The following is a 21,751-nucleotide window of genomic DNA, read 5'->3' as shown; positions in this document are numbered from 1 at the left end:
TGTCAAAGGGCTAGAATTGTAGTACATAATCTTTTCAGACTTGGTTCTTTCATATAGAACTATATACTTAAGGTTCATCCATATCTAGCTGGGTGTGGTAGTACATACTTGTAATCCCAGAACTTTTGAAGTAGTGGCAGAAAGATCAGCAGTTCAAGGCCAGCATTAGGTACATAGTGAATTCAAGGCCAACCTGAAATCCATGAGATTTGTTTCAAAAAAAAAAAAAAAAGGTGGGACACACATCTGATATCCCAACACACCTATGCCAATAGGAGGCAGAGCCAAGAGGTTCCACAAGCTCTTGGGCCTATCCATTGGTAAAACCAAGAAGAGAGACCCTGTCTCAAAAGAAGATGGAAGCCAGTCAGGCACTTGGGAAACAGAGGTAAGAGAATAAGAGAATCACCATGAGTTCAAGGTCAAGGCCAGCCTGGGACTACAGAGTGACTTCCAGGTCAGCCTGGGCTAAAATAAGTCCCTACCTTTAAACAACAACAACAAAAAGCAAACAAACCAGAAAAAGGGCTGGAGAAATGGCTTAGTGGTTAAGCGCTTGCCTGTGAAGCACAAGGACCCCAGTTTGAGGCTCGATTCCCCAGGACCCACGATAGCCAGATGTACAAGGGCGTGCACGTGTCTGGAGTTATTTGCAGTGACTGGAAGTCCTGGTGCGCCCATTCTCTCTCTATCTGCCTCTTCTTTCTCTCTCTCTTTCTTTTTTCTTTTTGTTTGTTTGTTTTTCGAGGTAAGGTCTCACTCTGGCTCAGGCTGACCTGGAATTCACTCTGTAGTCTCAGGGTGGCCTTGAACTCACAGCGATCCTCCTACCTCTGCCTCCTGAGTGTTGGGATTAAAGGCATGCCCCACCATGCCCGGCTAATCTATTTTCCTCTCTCTGTCACTCTCAAATAAATAAATAAAAATGAACAACAACAACAACAAAAGAAACAGAAAAAAAAATACTGATTAATTAGTTGTGTAGATTTTCTTTTCTTTCTTTCTTTCTTTTTTTTTTTTTTTTAATTTTTTCAAGGTAGTGTCTTGCTCTAGCCCAGGCTGCCCTGGAATTCACTCTGTAATGTCAGGGTGGACTTGAACTCACATCGATCCTCCTACCTCTGCCTCCCAAGTGCAGGGGTTAAAGGTGTGTGCCACCACATCTGGCTTGAGTTCTTGAATTATGTAGATTTTTTTTCCTTTTTTTTTGAGGTAGGCTCTTATTTTAGCCCAGGCTGACCTGGAATTCACTATGTAGTCTAAGGGTGGCCATGAAGTCACAGCAGTCCTTTTACCTCTGTCTCCCAAGTGCTAGGATTAAAGGCATATACCACCACACTGGCGAGTTATGTAGATTTTCTAAATATTGACAGATATTCATTACATAACATCTAAAAATCACATTTTTAAGGTTTTTTATTTGTGTGTGCCAGAGTCTCTTACCAACTGCAAATGAATGCCAGATGCTTATGTGGGTGGCTTGGAAATTGAACCTGGACCAGCAGGCTTTGCAAGCAAGAGCCTTTAACCACTAGGCTACCTCCCTAGGCCTTAAAACCCATATTTTTAGATATCACCACCAATCTTATTTACAAGTTTTTTTAAAGGTAGGGTCTCACTCTAGCCCAGGCTGATCTAGAATTCACTGTGTAGTCTTAGGGTGACCTTGGACTCGTAGTGATCCTCCTACCTCTGCCTTCTAAGTACTGTGATTAAAGGTGTGTACCACCATGCCTGGCTTTTTTTTTTTTTTAAGATATTTTAGCTGGGAGTGGTGGTGCACGCCTTTAATTCCAGCAATGGCTTTTAAAAACCTGTAAATTTGGGGCTCGAGATGGTTCATCAGTTAAGGCACTTGCTTACAAAACCTAATGACATGAGTTCAATTCCCTAATACCCTTGTAAAGCCAGATGCAAAAGTGTCCCATGTATCTGATCATATGCAGTGGCTACAGGCTCTGGCAACCCATTCTGTCTTTATCTGTCTCATTCTGCTTGCAAATAAATAAAATAAAAAGCTGCAAATTGGGCTAGAGAGATGGCTTAGTGGTTAAAGCACTTGCTTGCAAAGCCAAAGGACACAGGTTCGATTCCCCAGGACCCACGAAAGCCAGATGCACACATCTGGAATTTGTTTGCAGTGGCTAAAGGCCCTGACATGCCCATTCTCTGTCTTTCTTTCTCTACCTGCCTATTTATCTCTCTCTCAAATAAATAAAAATAAAACATTTTTTAAAGCTGCAAATTTATAGCCATGAAGAATGCAATAACTGCTGGTGAAATTTCATGACACTGTCTTGATTCAGCTCAAGGATCCAATAGATTTTTCTTTTTGAATCATAAATGCAAAGTCAACACAGTAAGTACCAAAGGCAATTAATTCTTCATATTATTATGAATTTTTTTGTTTTGTTTTTCAAGTTAGGGGCTTGCTGTAGCTTATATATACATATGTGCATATATATATTTGTTTGTTTTGAGATAGGGTCTCACTCTAGCTCAGGCTGACCTGGAATTCACTATGTAGTCTCAGGCTGGCCTTGAACTCACAGCAGTGCTCCTACCTCTGCCTCCCGAGTGCTGCGATTAAAGTTGTGTGCCATCTTGCCTGGCTGAAATAATTTTTAAAAGAATAGTTTTGACTTGTGGACCCCTGTACGTGTCTCAGGGACCTTTTAGTGCCTAGGGACTACATTCGAAGAACTGTTACAGTGTGATGATATCTTCATTTGATTTATGACTATATCCTTCTGGAGTACTTTCTCTCTCTTTCTCTCTTTTTGAGGTAGCATTTTACTCTAGCCCAGGCTGACCTGGAATTCACTCTGTAGTTCCAGGCTGGCCTCAAACTCACAGTGATCCTCCTACCTTTGCCTCCCGAGTGCTGGGCATCTTGCCGCAAACTCCAGTTGCATGTGCCACTTTATGCATTAGGCTTTATGTGGGTACTAGGGATCAACTCCACATCATTAGGCTTTTCAGGTAAGCACCTTAACTGCTGAGCCATCTCTCCAGCACTTCTTTTTCTCTTTTTATAGTAATCCTCATTTTGAAGTTTACCAAATGGGGCTGGAAAGATGGCTTGGTGGTTAAGGTGCTTGCTTGGAAAGCCAAAGGACCCAGGTTTGAGTCCCCAGGACTCATGTAAGCCAGATGAATAAGGTTGCACATTTGTCTGGGGTTTGTTTGTAGCAGCTAAAGGCCCTGGAGTGCCCATTCTCTCTCTCTCTAAGACCTAAGTTGAATCTCCAATACCCTTGTGAAAGTGCCAAGCATGGTGGTCTGTGCCTGTAATCCCAGCACTGGGGAGATGGAGAAAGGAGGGTCTTTGGGGCTCACTAGCCAGCTAGTCTATCTTAACTGGGGAACTCCAGGCCAATGAGGGACCTTGTCTCAAAATTTGTGGATGTGGTTGTTGTACTTGAGGAAGGACACCTGAGGTTGTCCTCTGATCTCCACACTCATGCTCACACATGTGCATGCTCACACACGTAAATGAGAATGCACACACATGTGCACACATACCACACACAATGAAGTTCACTGTGATCTTGTGTGTGTCTCCTAAAGTGGGAGAGGTAGGACAGAATAGTTTCTGTTCGCAAGGATTCAGAGCTCCCCCTTCTGTTGTATCCATAGAGAACTGAAAAACAGAAGTTTATGCTTCCTGACATCTGCCATCTCTCCTTTCCTTCCCCACTTGTACCTGGACTTTCTCATTCTTTTGCACCTATCATCCCAGTTCCATTTTGTCTTTATTCTACTTATTCTAATTTCTCTCTGGTATAACTCTTTTTTTGAGGCAAGCCCAACAGACTGCCTTTTATTTTTCTTAATGTGAGAGTGAGAGAGGGAGAGTATTGGTGTGCCAGGGCCTCCATCCATTGCAATCGAATTCCAAATGCATGTGCACCTCCTGGTGTGCATGTGCCACCTTGCATGCTTGCATCACTGTGTGTCTGGCTTATGCGGGACCTGGAGAGTTGAACATGAGTCCTTAGGTTTTACAGGAAAGCGCCTTAACCACTAAGCCATCTCTCCAGCCCTGGTATAACTCTTATCTTGAATGACATCTTCTGTTTATGACTTTTAAAAGTTACGGGACCCAGCATTTAAAATTTTAATTTCAATGCATCTCTAATACCTACAAATTGGATCCTACGGAATCCCTGTCCAATTTTGGTTGCTTTTCTTAGTTTGACCCACCACACCTGCCAGATAGTTTCTATTGGCAATTTTGAAATGCATATTTTTCAATATTGTTAAAAGTTTAGTTGCCTTTTTTTCTTTTAAAATATTCCCAGTTAGCCTAAGATAAAGTGAGACTCTACCTTGAAAGAAAAATTATTTGAGAGAGAGAATGAATGGGCACGCCAGAGCCTCTTGTCACTACAAACAAACTCCAGACCTCCAGATGCATGTGTCACTTTGTGCATGTGGCTTTATGTGGGTACTCGGGAATTTAACTCCAGGCTTTCAGGTTTTGCAAGCAAGCACGTTTCACTGCTAACCCATCTCTCCAGCCCCTGGTTGGCTTTTCCCCCTCACTTAATGTCTTGGAGATTTTCCATATGTACATCTGAAAATTGACCTCATTTTTAAAAAATTGTTTTTATTTATTTGAGAGAGAGAGAAGGATAGAAGCAGAGAAAGAATGGGTGCCCCAGGGCCTTCAGCCACTGCAAACAAACTCCAGATGCATATGCCACCTTGTGCATCTGGCTAACATGGGTACTGGGGAATTGAACCTGAGTCCCTAGGCTTTGCAGACAAGCACCTTAACTGCTAAGCCATCTCTCCAGCCCTGACCTCATTTTTTGATGTCTGCATAACAGTAATTAATACATATTACTCACCATGTGCCATACACTTTTTTTTTTTTGCATTGCTTGGCAAATATGCAAGCACTGAGGTACATTCCCAGTCCTGCAGGCACTGTTCTAAGTTTTATGGATACATTCATCTTTATTAACAACTTATCAGTTAAGTGCTCTTATCACTCCCATTTTACAGATGAAGAGGCTGATGCACTAGGAGAGTGACTAGTTCATGGTCTTAGATCTTGTATATTGCTCTTTTAGGTGGTCTAATTCTACTCTTCCATTGAAGAACCCTTCAGCAGTTTCATCTGGCTTACTTTCTTCTATTGTAAAACCTTTCTGGGATCTCATGAAATGAGAAGGTTTCTGTATAGCTACTGAAACTATTCATCTAGTGAAGAGACAGCCCACATAATGGGAGAAAATCTTTGCTAACTATATATCTAATGGAGAATCAATAGCTAGAATATATATTAAACAATAAGAAAATAGATAACCTTGGGGTCGGGGAGATAATATGGCCAATAAGGTGCTTTTGTCTTGCAAGCATGAAAACCTGAGTTCAGTCCCCACAACTCATATAAAATGTCTGATGCAGTGGAGTGAACCTATAATATCAATCCCTAGGATTTGCTGACCAGCTAGTGTTGGTGAGCTCCAGGCCAATGAGAGACTTCTGTCTCACACGAGGTGGATGACATTACAGAGGATGATGTCAGAGGTTGTCTGCTGCCCTATGCATTCATGCCTCTCCCTCTCATAAATAAATAAATAAATGATGAAATTTTCAGGAAATTGGATAGAACTAGAAAATATTAAGAGGTAACCTAGCCTCAGAAAAACAAACACCACATGTTCTCTCTCTTATGCAGATCCTAGCCTCTAATTTTTATATATGTGTATTTATGTGAGTGTAAGTGGGTATAAAGTACAAAAAAAAAAAATAGAAACGGGCTGCTGGAGAGATGGCTTAGCATTTAAGGTGCATGCCTGTGAAGCCTAACTACCCAGGTTTGATTCCCCAGTATACACATAAAGCCAGATGCACATGGTGTTGCATGTGTCTGGAGTTCATTTGCAGTGGCTAGAGGCCTTGGTATGCCCATTCTCTCTCTCCCTGTCTGTACCTGCTTCTCTCTCAAATAAATAAATAAAATATTTAAAATAAATAAATAAAAAGGCTGGATGTGGTGCACGCCTTTAATCCCAGCACTTGGGAGGCAGAGGTAGGAGAATCATTGTGGGTTCAAGGTCAATCTGAGACTGCATAGTGATTTCCAGGTCAGCCTGAGCTACAGTGAGACCCTGCCTCAAAAAACAAAAAATAAATAAAAAGAAGATCTTGGGACAGAGAGATAGCTTAGCTGTGAAGGACTCACCTGCAGAGCCTAAAGACCCAAGTTCTATTCCCTAGTGTCCACATAAAGCCAGATACCCAAAAAGACTCATGCATCTGGAGTTTGTTTGCAGTGCCTATAGGCCCTGGCATGCCCATTCTCTTTCTCTGCTTTGAAATAAATAAATAAAATATTTTAGAAAGAAGATCTGATATAAGCAGTGGATATAGGACGTTTCACAGGTGGTGGGTAGGAGGAAGGTTTATTTTCGCTGATTCTACTGTTTATTCAATCAGATCATAATATATCTACTAATAATCTCTTTTCAGAACTGGTGGAGTCTCTTTCATTGCAGGGATCTTATGCTGGAAAAATCCATTCTATTGGTGATGCCTTCAGAAACTTCAAAAATCTCCGATCCTTAGATTTATCAAGAAATTTGATCACTAGCTTAAAGGTATGTTCTATATTTTATGACCTACCAGGTCAACTCAGTTTATTTATTTTAGTTTTGGGGTTTTTTCTGAGGTGGGGGGGTCTCACTTTAGCCCAGGCTGACCTGGAATTCACCATGTATTTCAGAGGGACCTTGAACTACCTCTGCCTCCTAAGTACTGGGATTAAAGATGTGTGCCACCATGTCTGGCCTCGATTTATTGTTTAACGGAAAGAAATAAGAGATAGATAATGTTAGCCTGGAGAATATAGGCTCTTCCTTTTAAGTGCTTCCCAACTATATTTTATTACTTGCTATAAAGTTCTTTTAACTTTATGTTTTACATTTTTTTGAGACAAGCCCAACAGACTGGCCTATTTTTTTATGCAAGAGAGCAAGAGAGGAGGGGGTTGAGAATTGGTGTGCCAGTGCATCCAGCCACTGCAATCAAATTACAGATGTGTGGACCCCTTGTGCACATGTGTGAACTTGTGCACCTGCATCACTGTGCATCTGGCTTATTGGGACCTTGAGAGTTGAACATAAATCCTTAGGCTTTGCAGGCAAGTGCCTTAACCACTAAGCCATCTTTCCAGCTCCTGATGTGAATTTTTGTTTTGTTGAGGTGGAGTCTCACTCTAATATAGGCTGAACTGGAACTCACTTTGTAGTCTCAAGCTGACCTCAAACTCACAGTAACCCTTCTACCTCTGCCTTCCAAGTGTTCTTCCTTTCCTTTCCCTCCCTCTCTCCCTCCTTCCCCTTCTTTCCTTCCTTCTTTCTTTCCTTTTCCTTCCCTTTCCCTTTTCCCCTTCGCCTTTTCCTCTTCTCCTCCCTCACTTTCTCTCTCCCTCCCTTCACTTCCCTTCCCCTCTCTCCCCTCCTCCCCCCTTCATAGGGTCTCTAGTCCAGGAGCTCACAGATTAGGCTAGACTGGCTGGCCAGGGAGACCCAGGGATCCTCCTGTTTCCACCTTCCCAGAGCTGGGACAACAAATGCTTACCACCATGCCTGGTATTTTTACCTGGGTTCTGGGGGCCAAACTCAGGTCCTCATGCCTGAAAGGCAAGCATTTTACCAACAGAGATGTTTCTCCAGCCCTGTATTTTTTAAATCTTTTATTATTATATTATTATTTATTTATTTTGTTTAGAGAGAGAGAAAGAGAGAATTGGTGTGCCAAGGCCTCAGCCACTGCAATTGAACTCAGAACGTTGCTCCACCTAGTGTGCATGTGTGACCTTGCACTTGCCCATCTTTGTGTGTCTGGCTTATGTAAGATTTGGAGAGTTGAACATGGGTGCTTTGCCCTCTAAGCCATCTCTTCAGCCCCTGTAATTTGTTTTTGTACTCCTTTCTACTCCTTTTTTTTTTTTTTTTAGAGGTAGGGTCTCACTGTAGCCCAGGCTGACCTGGAATTCACATGAAGTCTCAGGGTGGCCTTGAACTCACGGTGATCCTCCTACCTCTGCCTCCCAAGTGCTGGGATTAAAGGTGTGCGCCACCACACCCGGCTTCTACTCCCTTTTTTTAAATAAAGGGGGAGGGGGAAAAGGTTTAATCTTCTTTTTAAAAATTTTTATTTATTTTATTATTTGAGAGAGAGGAAGAGAGAGTAAAAGAGGCAGGTAGAGAAAGAGAGAGCATGGGCATGCCAGGGCTTCTAGCCACTGCAAACAAACTCCAGATGCATGCACCACCTTGTGCATCTGGCTTATGTGGGTACTGGGGAATCAAACCTGGATCCTTTGTCTTTGCAGGCAAGTGCCTTAACCGTTGAGCCATCTCTCCAGCCCTCTACTTTTTTTTTTTTTTCAAGGTAGGGTATCCCTCTAGTTCAGGCTGACCTGGAATTCATTATGTCATCTCAGGGTGACCTTGAACTCATGACAGTCCTCCTACCTCTGCCAAGGTGTGTGCCACCACGCCTGGCTTCCTTTCTACTTCTTAAATCAAATGAACTACCATTACAAAAATTAATTAAATTAACAAATGTAATCAAATACAGCACACAGAAGACTTCTGGCACAGTACTTGGCATATAGGAAGCTCTTGGTAAAATGGTTTTCTGGGTTTTTATTGCTTCCATGATTTACTTGAGTCTATGCATGTGTAGCAGATCTGAAAAGCTTTGCTCAGTTTTTCCAGAAAGAATTTTGTGATTATTTCTAGTATAATGGAAAATACATAAATTCATGCCAACTAGAGAAATGAGAGGAGGATAGAAGTTGTTTTGTAGATTTTTACTCTGGGAGACATTAAAAGATACTTGAACTCTACTACTAAATGTATTAAAAACTGTCCTGATTCTCTTCCACTCTGAGAGTGGAATCAAAGGCACTAATAACTATTCCTAAACACTAACCCTTTAATGGAATTGGGGGAAAAAAAAGATAAATGCAACAAAATGTAAATAGGGCCCTACTCAGAAATGTTATACATATATTTAAATTTTCTAAATTTCCTGCAACATGAAAATGCCCATTTCACTTATTTATTTATTTATATATATATCTATACTTTATTTCTTATTAAGAGAGAGAGAGAGAAAGAAGCAGATAGAGAGGGAATGGACGCTTCAGGGCCCCCAGCTACTGCAAATGAACTCCAGATACATGCACCACAACCATGTGCATGTGGCTTACATGGGTATTAGGGTATTGGACCTGTGTCCTTAGGCTTTGCAGGTAAGTGCCTTAACCACTAAGGCATCTCTTCAGCCTATTAATATTTTAAAATATTTAATTTATATTTATTATTTATTTATTATGGAGAGGCAGATAGAGAGAAGAGAAAATGGGTGCACCAGGGCCTCAAGCCACTGCAAATGAACTCCAGATGTATGTAGCACCATGTTCATCTGGCTTACATGGGTACTAGGGAATCGAACCTGGGTCCTTAGGCTTTGCAGGCAAGTGCCTTAACTGCTAGGCCATTTCTCCAGCCCCATATTTATATTTTTTGAGACAGGATCTTATTTTAGTCCAAGCTGGCCTTGAACTCATTATGTATCTGAGAATGACCTTGAACTTCTGATCTTCCTCCCTCTACTTTGTGAGGGTTGCTATTACAGGTCTGTGTCACTATGCCTCATTTTATACAGTCTTGAGGATTAAACCCAGGGCTTTATGTATATTAGGCTTTCACTCTACCAACTGAGCTACAACCAAAGCCTGAGAAAATGATCATTTTATTTTACTCTTTTTTTTCCCAAATGTCTTTATTTACATACAAAGAAAGAGACAGAGAATAGGAGGGTAAAGGCCTCTTGCTACTGCAAACAAACTCTAGATGCATGTGACACTTTGTGCACCTGGTTTTACATGTTATGGAAAAATCAAGCCAGGTGCCTTTAATCACTCAGCTGTCTCCTCAGTCCAAAAATGATTATTTACTTATGAAGACACAGAGCTTCGTGCCACTACAAACTCCAGATCCATGTACTACTTTGTGCACCTGGCCTTATGTGAGCACTAGAGAATTGAACCCAGGCTCGTAGGCTTTACGAGCAAGTGCCTTTAGCTGCTGAGCCATCTACCCACCCCCCACAAATGACAATTTTAAATAAGAAAATAAAACATTATAAATACAGAATGGATGATAATGATTACTTTCTCAAATGGTCCTTAGTGACACACTTCTTTTTATGGCAAGCATTTCAGTTAATAAAGTATGTGACCTGGGAGGGCTGGAGAGATGGCTTAGTAGTTAAGGTGCTTGCCTGCAAAGCCTAAGGACCCAGGTTTGATTCCCTAGGACCCACATAAGCCAGCAGTATGAGGTGGCACATGCATTTGGAAATTGTTTGCAATGGCTGGAGGCCCTGGAGTGCCCATTCTCTCTCTGTATCTTATCTCTCTCTCTCTCTCTCTCTTTCTTCTCTCAAGTAAAAATATTTTTATCTGGGCATGGTGGCACACACCTTTAATACCAGCACTTGGAAGACCAAGTTAGGAGGATTGCTGTGAGTTTGAGGCCACCCTGAGACTACGTAGTGAATTCCAGGTCAGCCTGGGCTAAAGCAAACCTTACCTCGAAAAAACAAAAAAAAAAAAATTTTTTTTTTAAGTCTAAAAAGTATGTGATTATTGAAGTAATGTCTCAAATTTAGAATTGGACAAAAGCAACAATATAAATACATACAAAATATTCTTTTCAATATCAGGTTTCAGCAAAACAGGAAAATTATGTTTGTTCCTCTTGTTTTACAGTGCTTATATACTGTTGCCAGTTAAATAGAGGGATGGGATTGCTAAATCCACAGAAAGAGAACTGAACACTGTAGAATCTTTCTACCAAAGAGCATTGCCTGATTGAGGGTCAGGAGGTTGAATGGTGGCAATAACTCTGAAGAGGGAAACAAGGACAACAGGATGCTACGCTAGCCATCCAGGAAGACGTGGAGAGCCTATGTTTTGTTGCCTTCAGATAGAACCTGAACGTGAGGCATTGAGATATGAGGAACACACACACACACACACACACACACACACACACACACACACACACACACCTTTGTTTTAAACCATATCCTTTTCTCTAGCAGCAGGTCTTTTGTCTACCTTTTTGGTTGTGGAATCAACAAATTTGATTACAAATATTTGAATGTCAGATTTCATAAAGGAGATACATGTGAATTATTTAATGCTTAGCACAACCAGTACCTATGGGTTTGCAACATTGTCATTCTCAGGCTACTGAATGAGAGTTTCAACTCTGTCTTTCACATGGATGACTTAGGTAACATGTCTAAGGCTAAAAACTAATGGATATGCTCCCATCTTTATCTGTGAGATTCCTACCAATGTGCAGTTTCCTTATGTGATCTTTTTCTTGCAGGGCATCCAATATTTATGTTCACTCCAAGACCTGAACTTATATTATAACAACATTCCTTCATTAGTGGAGGTATCCCGCCTGCAGCCTTTATCCTTCCTCAAAGAACTAGATTTGAGACTGAATCCTGTTGTGAGGAAAGATACAGATTATAGGCTCTTTGCTGTGTACACGCTACAAACTCTGGAGAAACTGGGTAAGACTCAACTCCTCCTTTGTTTCTGCCCCAGAATCTTACTTGAAGTCATCTGTCCCTTAACCTTGTGGATGTTGGCCCAGAGTGTGCACTGGCAAGAGACATTTGTTTATCAGTCAATATTTGCGTAACTCTTTGTGTAGGCAGGATGTATGACAAGTACTTTTATTGTTTATTGAATGACCATCTATGATTGTATCAGTGACTTCCAGCTTTAGTTTTCTTCTGCTGATGGTTTCACCACCACTTCCTCAACACAAAATTTCCAAGTTGAGACTTATTTTCCCAGGTGCCCTAGCTTTACAAAAACTGTATAAGTTACAGAAATCTGATATAGTGATTCTTTGAGGATTAGTTGATAGGGAACAACAACAACAAAAATCCCTTGGAATGAGCTATTCAGTATTTCCTTATAATTTCATTGTTGGTTATACATTTTTTATTGATATAAAATAAGATTTCACGTGGCCCTTAAAACCTATTGGGAAACTAAGTGAATTCTCTCAGAAAAATGGTGTGACTTTCAGCCCTAACCTGAGACTGTTTGCAGTCCAAGCTTTACTTTCTTGAAGGGGTAGTTAACTGAGGTAACAATTGTTGCTATGACATCCTTTCAGTCTCCCTGAGTTACTGCTTGCTCTAGTAACAACATAATAGACTTATGTTGTGACCTGTATCTAATACACAAAGATGAGGCTGGTTTTTAGTTTTTTCCTCTGTAAATATGGTTTTCTGACCTATTACCATTAACTCCAAGAAAGAAACATGCTCAGACCACAATTTTTGCCTGCAGATGATCGAACAGTGCGTGACAGTGAAAGGAAGGCTGCCAAGCTGCATTTCAGTCAGTTGGGCAACAGTGACAACTTTCTTTTAGAAGTGGAAAAAAGGTAAGAAAATTCTCTAGAATTTTTTTTTTCTAGCTCAGGCTGACCTGGTTTTCACTTTGTAGTCACAGGGTGGTTTCAAACTCACGGCAATCCTCCTACCTCTGCTTCCAGAGTGCTGGGATTAAAGGTGTGTGCCACCACGCCCAGCTTTCTCCAGAATTTTTTAAGTTTAGTCCTACAGAAATGAATTTGTGCTTGACTTTTCTTACTTTCCAGCAGATTCTCCCACACTAAAGACAATTCAAATCTGGAATAAACTGTTCGACAAACAGCTTCATATGGGATGAGAATCTGGCCCCCAGTATGTTCTCTCCTGTTTTGTTGATACTTGGGGCTTGGGGTTACTGTGGATGTAATCATTGTTAATTCTCCATTGTTGTCACAGTTTACAAATAGGGACACCCTAAGGTTAATTACGTCCTAAATGCTTACCAATTCTTTCTGGGTAGAATCATTACTAAATGCATGGTCTTCTCTCATTAAATAAGGACAATTTCATTACCATAAGTATAACTGTTACAAATTTTTCAAACAGAAGAAGGGCTGGAGAGATGGCTTAGAGGTTAAGGTGCTTGCCTGCAAAGCCTAATGATCTGAGTTTGATTTCCCATGTAAAGTCAGATGCACAAAGTGGTGCAGGCATCTGGAGTTTGTTTGCAATGGCTGGAGGCCCTGGCACACCCATTCTCATTCTCTCTTTCTCTCTCTCTCTGCTTGCAAATAAATCTATAAAATTAAAAAAAAAAAAACAATAGAAGGAGCAGGTCATGGTGGCACACACCTTTAATCCCAGCACTCGGGAAGCAGAAGCAAGAGGCCACCCTGAGACTACATAGTGAATTACAGGTCAGCCTGAGCTAGTGAAACCCTACCTTGAAAAACAAAAACAACAACAAAAAAAAAAAAAAAAAAGAAAGAAAAAAAGAAAGAAAGAAAAAAGGAAAACTCTTCTCTATAAAGAAACAATAAACCCTGAGGTTCTCAAGTATCTGGATGGTAGATTTATTTCTTATTATAAAATCCTATCAAAGGAAGGTATCATATCTTCTACCTGAAACCCATGCTTTTAAAAATTAATGTTGGGTCTGGAGAGATGGCTTAGTGGTTAAAGATGCTTGCCAACAAAGCCAAAGGACATAGGTTCAATTCTCTAGTACCCATGTAAAGCCAGATGCACAAGGTGTTACATGCAAATGAAGCTCGTTTGCAATGGCTAGATATCCTGGTGCACCCATTCTCTCTCTCTTTCTCTCACTCCCATAAATAAATAAAATATTTTTTAAAGTTAGCCTTATTAGCTAGATGTGTTGGCCCATACCTTTATTCCTAGCACTCAGGAGCCTGAAGCAGGAAGCTTGCCATGAGTTCCAGGCCAGCCTTGCTTAAGTGACACTCTGTCTCTAAAAAAAAAAAAAAAAAAAAAAAAAAAAAAATTAATTAACCTTAGTGGTTTTGAAAATTAGATGGAAGTTCCTTATAATTTAAATAACACAGAAAAGTACAAATCAGCTGGATATGAAGGCACATGTCTTTAATCCCAGCGCTTGGGAGGGTGAAGTAGGAGGACCACAGTGGAGGCCAGCCTGAGACTACATAGCGAATTCCAGGTCAGCCTGGGCTAAAGTGGGACCCTCTCTCGAAAAAACAAAAACAAAAACAAAAATGTCAAAAATCACGCTAGGACTGGAGAGATGGTTCAGCAGTTAAAGCTACTTGCTTGTGAAGTCTGGATGCCTGGGTTTAATTCCTCAGTACCCATGTAAAGCCATATGTACACAGTGGTGCATATATCTGCAGTTTGTTTGCAAGTGGCAACAAACCTTGGCATGCCCCTATTCATTCTCTCCCAAATAAAAAAAAATAATAAAAATCACTCTATGGGGCTGGAGAGATGTCTTAGTGGTTAAGATGCTTGTCTATGAAGCCTAAAGAACAAGGATCAATTCTCCAGTACCCACGTAAACCAGATGCACCTGGTAGTGCATGTGTCTAGAGTTTGTTTGCAGTGGCTACAGACCCTGGTGCACCCATTCTCTCTCTCTCTCTCATAAATAAATTAAATTTTTTTAAAATTTAAAATCACTTATCCATCTACTGAGCATTAACTATTAGTAATATCTGGTATGCATCTTTACAGACATCTGTATAGTATAAATACAAGTATGTATATTTATCAATGTACTCATTTTGTTGTTGTTTTTGAAGGCAGCGTCTCACTCTAGCCCAGGTTGACCTGGAACGAACCCTGTAGAACCAGGCTAGTGATCTCAGAAACTTTCTTTTGAGTTTTAAATAAATTTATGTGACAGCTCTAGGGAGAAGACAATCAAAACCTGTGTGACAGATGAGGGCTCTGCATCAAAAGTCAATGCTGAGGTTGACGCCAGAACTGAAACAGGTCAGTGTTATCCCTGTGATCCTAAAATAACCACATCAGTTGTTTCAGCTGTCACAGCCAATTTTGGTCAGAATGAAGACAAAGTATTTAAGAAAACATACATTTGAAGCAAGCCCCAAGATTGACTGGCTTGTATTTTTCCCTCTGTTCTCAGTGTCAGAAGGACCCTGTGTTGTACAGGCAGACTTTTCAAAGCACAAGCTGTACTCAGAGTTCAATTCTATTTACATCACCTTACACTATTTGTTTGCCCTAAAATTATATTACTCATCCCCACAGGCCCCTGGGCACTGATTGCTAAGGTAATTGATTTCCGTAGTCAGAGCCTCATGATTCATCTGCATCCATGTAGCTCACACCCTGAGCCTCTTGGGCTTCCCAGCCAAAGACTGTCCCAGCTGCAGAATCTCTTGTGTTTGCACTGAATAATTTGACTGCCCCTTCTTGTATAGTCTGTCATATTATATCATTGGCACACACATGCAATTCACCCTCTGGATTAAAATGTCTTAAAGTATAGAATCTTAACTAAAAATAAATTGCTTTAGTAAAGTGATAGCCCATTTCCAAAGGTTTTTGAAAGTACCACTGTTGGTATTCCATTCTGATTAAAATGGTTATGCAATATTAATGAGCATGCTTCAGGCTAGGAGAAAGCTTCCCATCAGAAAAATTGCAACCAATGCATCCTTGCACATTGACCTGCACTCACTTGCCAGTTAAATCAGAAGACCTTTTACTTAAGAGATCTTTATTTTAAAAATAAAAATTTGTTTATTTATGAAAGAGATAATGGGCACACCAGGGCCTCCAGATTCTGCACATGAACTCCAGACACATGTACCACCTTGTGCATCTGTCTTACATGGGTACTAGGGAATTGAACCTGGGTCCTTAGTCTTCTCAGGCAAGTGCCTTAACCATTAAGCCATCACTTCAATCCCAAGAGAACTTTCTTATACTTCAAGATTTCTGTACCTTTGACATATCTTTTCAATTGTAACAAACTCTAAAAAGCAGATTTCCTAAAATTTTGGTAGTGACTTCAGTAGAGCAGCTTTGTAGTTTAGATGTTAAAAGTTTTCAGTTTATAACAAATAATGTTTATTTTCCTACCAATGTGGGCATTAATTAAATCATTTTTACATTTCTTGATAAAATAAACCATAGTGAAGTATAATTTTACTTTTTCTTTATTTGATGTCACAGTGCCCATACTAATAGCTTATTTACTTAGGTTGCTTTTATTTTGTTTTAAAAAGCATTAGTATACTCCATAATTGATGCAATTTTAAATGATAATTTTGCCAAATACTGAAAGGAAGAACCGTATTTTAGCTACTCAGAATCTTATCCCTAAAGTGAATCCCAGTTAATACTTTGGTTTATAGCCTAGTGTCATTGTTTTTCTGGTTATAAGAATTTATTTTGTTTGCATTTATTTAATTTATTTATTTGAGAGTGACAGACAGAGAGAAAAAGATGAAGATAGAGAGAGAGAGAATGGGCACGCCGGGCCTCCAGCCACTGCAAATGAACTCCAGACACGTGCGCCCCTTTGTGCATCTGGCTAACGTGGATCCTGGGGAATTGAGCCTCGAACCAGGGTCCTTAGGCTTTACAGGCAAGCACTTAACTGCTAAGCCATCTCTCCAGCCCGATATAAGCATTTATATATCCATTTCCAGGCAGAGAAAAACTCGCTGAAGTATAATTCTACTGCCCCTTCTTGTCTGAGCTGAACTAGACATAATTAATGCAATATTATAACATTAGGAAGAATTTACTTCCAGGAATTAAAATATCTTAAAGTATACAACTCTGCTGAGAATAAACTAATTTACTAGAAAGGCAGCTCATTTACAAAGGTTCTTGGAAGCACCAGCTGTTGTCTGAATCTTTTTGTTTGTTTTCATTTTTCAAGGCAGTGTCTCGCTGTAGCTCAGGTTGACCTGGAATTCACTCTATAGTCTCAGGGGAGCCTCAAACTCAGGGCAATCCTCCCACCTTAGCCTCCCAAGTGCTAGGATTAAAGGTGTGTGCCACCATACCCAGCCTCTGAATTTTTTTTTTAGTATAAAATTTAATTTTGCTACTTTGAAATGTTAAATAGTGAGCTGGGCGGGAAGGCAGAGCTAGGAGGACTGCTGTGAGTTCAAGGCCACCCTGAGACTACAGAATGAATGCCAAGTCAACCTAGGTTAGAGTGAGACCCTACATTGAAAAACAACAACAACAACACACACACACAAAAGAAAGGTTAGATAACTTGGTTTTACACTAAAAATTGTGCTTGTGCTGAATGCCAATAGTGCTTACTGGGCATGGTGGTGTACACCTTTAATCCCAGCACTGGGGAGGCAGAGGTAGGAGGATCACTGTGAGTTCAAGGCCACCCTGAAACTACATAGTTAATTCCAGGTCACCCTGGGCTACAGTGAAACCCTACCTCAAAACAAACAAACAAAATTTTTTTTAAACTCCAAAAACCAACAGTGCTTACTAGCTCGAGGATGGCTAGTAAGCACTATTGGCAATCTAATATGATTAAAATGGTTATATCATGTTAATGGTTCTGCCACAGGCTAGGAAAAAGCTTTTCTAAAGAACAGCTCCCACCTGCTCAGTTGTTTTAAAACAGTGCTTTTCCACTAAGAATTTCAAATGGGCAAGAAACTCCTACTATGTTATATTATTGTCCTAGTCTCCTAAGCATATGATCTTTGACTCTCTTTCCACACCCTCAAAGTAAGCATACCTAAGCTATATCTTTATCCTTCCTGTTCTTTCTATACTCCTTGCCCTAGTTGATATAATCCATTTCTGTGTTTATTTATAAGAAAATATATTTATTGTTTATTTTCTATTTCCTTGTAGGTTAAAAATGCTGGGTTAGGGGCTAGGGAGATGACTCAGCAGTTGAAGGTGCTTGCTTGCAAGCTTGTGGGCATTTGGTTCCCCAGCACCTACATAAGTGATACATGGGTCTGTAATCCTAATGATCCTATGGCAGCGGTATAGCCAGTAGAATCAGGAAGCTCATAGTCCAGACGGGCAGGTGCAGGCAGCAGCAAAACGATGAGACCTGTCTCAAGAAAGGAAGGAGAAGACAAAACTGATCTATATCACACACAGAGCCTGGTGTATGCACACACAGCACACACAAGTTGGCCTAGCTTTGACGAACTGCATTAGTCTTTGTACTAGTCCTGCATTTCTCTTGACCAACTACTATCATACATCAGCAGTCGCCTCTGTATAGCTTTCCAGCCCCTCAAGCTCAATGTACTTCTTGGGTTTCATCAGTATCATTGCAACTCTCTCAGATTCATAATTTGATGTTGCTGCCTTCTAAGATGCATGTGAATGTTGATGTCCTGATGTGTTTTATAATTAAGCCCACCTTTCTTTCCCTGTTTTTCATTTTTTTAATCTATTCAATTGCTTTTATTTTTAGCAGTTTTTGTTCATATATATATATATATATATATATATATATATATATATATATATATTTAGGTTTTTTATTGACAACTTCAATACTTACTGACAACAAACCATGGTATTCCCCTCCCCTGCTTTCCCCTTCATAACTCTGCTCTCTGTCATACCCCTCCCTCTCTCCATTAGTCTCTCTTTTAATTTGATGTCATCATCTTTTTCTCCTATTATGAGGGTCTTGAGTAAGTATTGCTAGGCAGTGTGAGGTCTTGGATATTGAGGCCAATTTCTGTCCAGACAGTTGTATGTAAGGAGTAGTACCCTTCCTTTGGCTCTTACATTCTTTCCACTACCTCTTCTGCAATGGACTCTGAGCCTTGGAAGTTATGAGCTGTTTCAGTGCTAGACACTCCCCTGTCCCTTCTTCTCAGCACTATGTTGCCTTTTGGGTCATCCCAGTGATCATCACCATCTGAAAAGAGAAGCTTCTCTAACCAGAAGTGAGAGTAGCATTAATATATGAGTATGAACATTAACTGTAGTGCTTTTAGGGCAATTTGGTGAAAGTAATATATGCATTTATCCAGAGAAGAGCAGACTTTGTACCCCTAAGGCTCATAACCTCCCCTACCATACGCTTTTGATTAGGTTTTCAGTACCAGATATGTGTTCCTTCAGTCCAATTAGAGAGAGCAGTTGGTTTCCCCTAGAGCATACATGCCACTATTGCACTTGTTCAGTCATTTGGCCTGTCTGGTCAAACTTGAGGCTTCCAGTGTCCATTGTTTTCACTGCTAATGACTTCTGTCTCCCATAAGGCTGCATACAGTGCAGTTTTTTCCAGCTTTCAGTTGGCTGGGTTACAGGAAGAAAGGTTTTCTGCTCAGCACCAGCTGGATTTCTCAATGACTCTGCCAAGGGCCTTAGCAATAGCCTATAATGTTTTGGAGGCAATAGGGACCTCCCTGGCCAACAACTCACTGAAAGGTATCCCATCCTTGGCACTGAAATTTTTCTAGTAACAATCTATGGCTTCTGGGTGTGCCTTATTCAAGAAAGCAGATTTTCATATGTCTTATTCAGAATATCTTGAATTTTGATTGACCCTCCCTCCCCCCGCCCTTCTTTTATACAATCTCTTCCCCTGACCTCGCTTAGGCCTTTCCCTTCCCTGTAATCTGTTCTTTTCCTTCCATATATATAATATCATCCCCTTAAGACCTTCCCTCTTTTCCCTCCCTTATAGTCTTTTTCTAGCTTATGGGTCTCTGCTACTGATTTTTGGTTCTAGATCACATACAAGTTTATACATTTGTAGCTAGGATCCACATATCAGAGAGAACATGTGACATTTGGCTTTCTGGGCCTAGGTTACCTCGCTTAGTATAATCCTTTCCAGATCCATCCATTTCCCTGAAAATTTCATAATTTCATTTTTCTTTAAAGCTAAATAGAACTCCATTGTGTAGATGTACCACATTTTTATTATCCACTAATCTGTGGATGGACATCTAGGCTGATTCAATTTCCTAGCTATTGTGAATAGAGCAGCAATAAACATGGTTGTGCAAGTATCTATAAGGTAGTAAGAGTCATTAGGATATATGCCTAGGAGTGATATAGCTGGATCATATGGCAAATCTATTTTTAGCTATCTCAAGAACCTCCACACTGATTTCCACAACAGCTGTACCAGATTACATACCCACCAACAGTGTAGAAGTGTTCTCCTTTTTCTGCACCATCACCAACATTTATCGTCATTTGTTTTCTTGATGGTAGCCATTTTGACAGGAGAGAGATGGAGTCTTGAGGTAGTTTTAATTTGCATTTCCCTGATGACTAAGGATATAGAACACTTTTCTAGATGTTTATATGCCCTCTGTATTTCTTCTGATAAGACCTCTCTATTTAGTTCCATAGCACATTTTTTGATTGGGTTGTTTAATTTCTTATTCTGTTTTTTTTTTTTTTTGAGTTCTTTGTATATTCTGGATATTAATTCTCTGTCACATGTAGAGCTGGCAAATATTTTCTCCCATTCTGTAAGTTGTCTCTTTTCTCTATTCACAGTGTACTTTGCTGTACAAAAGCTTTGTAATTTCATGAAATCTCAGTTGTTGATTAGTGGTTTTATTTTCTGAGCAATTGGGGTTATATTCAGAAAGTCATTACCTATGCCAATATGTTGAAGGGTTTCCCCTACCTTTTCCTCTAGCAATTTCAGAGTTTCAGGTCTGATATTAAAGTCCCTGATGTGCTTGGATTTGATTCTTGTGCATGGAGAAAGACAAGGATCTATTTTCATCTTTTTACATATAGATATTCAGTTTTCCCAGCATCACTTGTTGAAGAGGCTGTCTTTTCTCTGGTGAATATTTTTGGTATTTTTGTAAAAAAAAAAAAAAAATCAGGTGGCTATAGCTACAGCTGCCTGGATTAACTTCTGGGTCCTCTATTCTGTTCCATTAATCCACATGTCTGTCTTCGTGCCAATACCATGCTGTTTTTGTTACTATGGCTTTGTAATATAGCTTAAAATCAGGTCTGGTGATACCACCAGCCTTATTTTTGTTGCTCAAAGTTGTTTTGGCTATTCCGAGGGTTTTTGTGCTTCCAAATGAATTTTAGGATTGTTTTTTCTATTCCTATGAAGAATGCCATTGGAATTTTAATGGGGATTGCATTAAATGTGAAGATTGCTTTTGGTAAGATTGACATTTTCATAATATTGATTCTTCCAATCCAAGAACATGGGATGTCTTTCCATTTCCTGTGTCTTCTGCAATTTCTAACTTGTGTGTTTTAAAGTTCTTGCTGTAAAGATCCTTCACTTCTTTGATTAAGTTTATTCCAAGGTACTTTTTTTTTTTTTTTTTTGAGACAGTTGTGAATGGGAAAGATTCCCTGATTTCATCCTCTACATATTTGTTGTTAGTATATAGAAAAGCTACTGGTTTCTGTATATTTATTTTGTATCCTGCTATGTTGCTAAAAGTGTTTATCAGCTCTAACAATTTTCTGGTAGAGTTTTTAGGGTCTTTTATGTATAGAATCATATCATCTGCGCATAGTGATAGTTTGATCTCTTCTTTTCCAATTTGTATCCCTTTTATGAGTGTCTCTTGCCTTATTGCTATAGCTAAGACTTCCAGCATTATATTAAACAAAAGTGGGGACAGTTTTGTTCCTTGTTTTGTTCTTGAATTTAGTGTAAAGGCTTCAAGTTTTTCTCCACTTAGTATTATGTTGGCTGTAGGTTTGTTGTAAATAGCTTTTATTATGTTGAGATATGTTCCTTCTATTCCCAGTTTCTGTAATACTTTCACCATGAAAGGATGTTGGATTTTGTAGAATGCCTTTTCTGCGTCTCTTGAGATGATAATGTGATTTTTGT

General features: G+C 39.8%; 1 protein-coding gene across 3 annotated transcripts in view; it reads left to right on the top strand.

Moving 5' to 3' along the window:
• Nucleotides 1-21,751, top strand: part of Lrrc36 (leucine rich repeat containing 36) — an 86,099-nt gene that overhangs the window by 9,257 nt on the left and 55,091 nt on the right. For all 3 annotated transcript variants that reach the window (XM_045140053.1, XM_045140045.1, XM_045140061.1), the window contains exons 2-5: nt 6,487-6,614; nt 11,433-11,625; nt 12,419-12,515; nt 14,825-14,913. In XM_045140053.1, the coding sequence (XP_044995988.1) occupies nt 6,487-6,614; nt 11,433-11,625; nt 12,419-12,515; nt 14,825-14,913 (507 nt within the window). The remainder of the gene's footprint in view (nt 1-6,486; nt 6,615-11,432; nt 11,626-12,418; nt 12,516-14,824; nt 14,914-21,751) is intronic.

The sequence above is a fragment of the Jaculus jaculus genome, chromosome 1 (genome assembly GCF_020740685.1).
Source record: "Jaculus jaculus isolate mJacJac1 chromosome 1, mJacJac1.mat.Y.cur, whole genome shotgun sequence".
Classification (NCBI taxonomy): domain Eukaryota; kingdom Metazoa; phylum Chordata; class Mammalia; order Rodentia; family Dipodidae; genus Jaculus; species Jaculus jaculus.
Note: the sequence above shows the minus strand (reverse complement) of the source record. Positions and strands in the feature narration are given on the sequence as shown.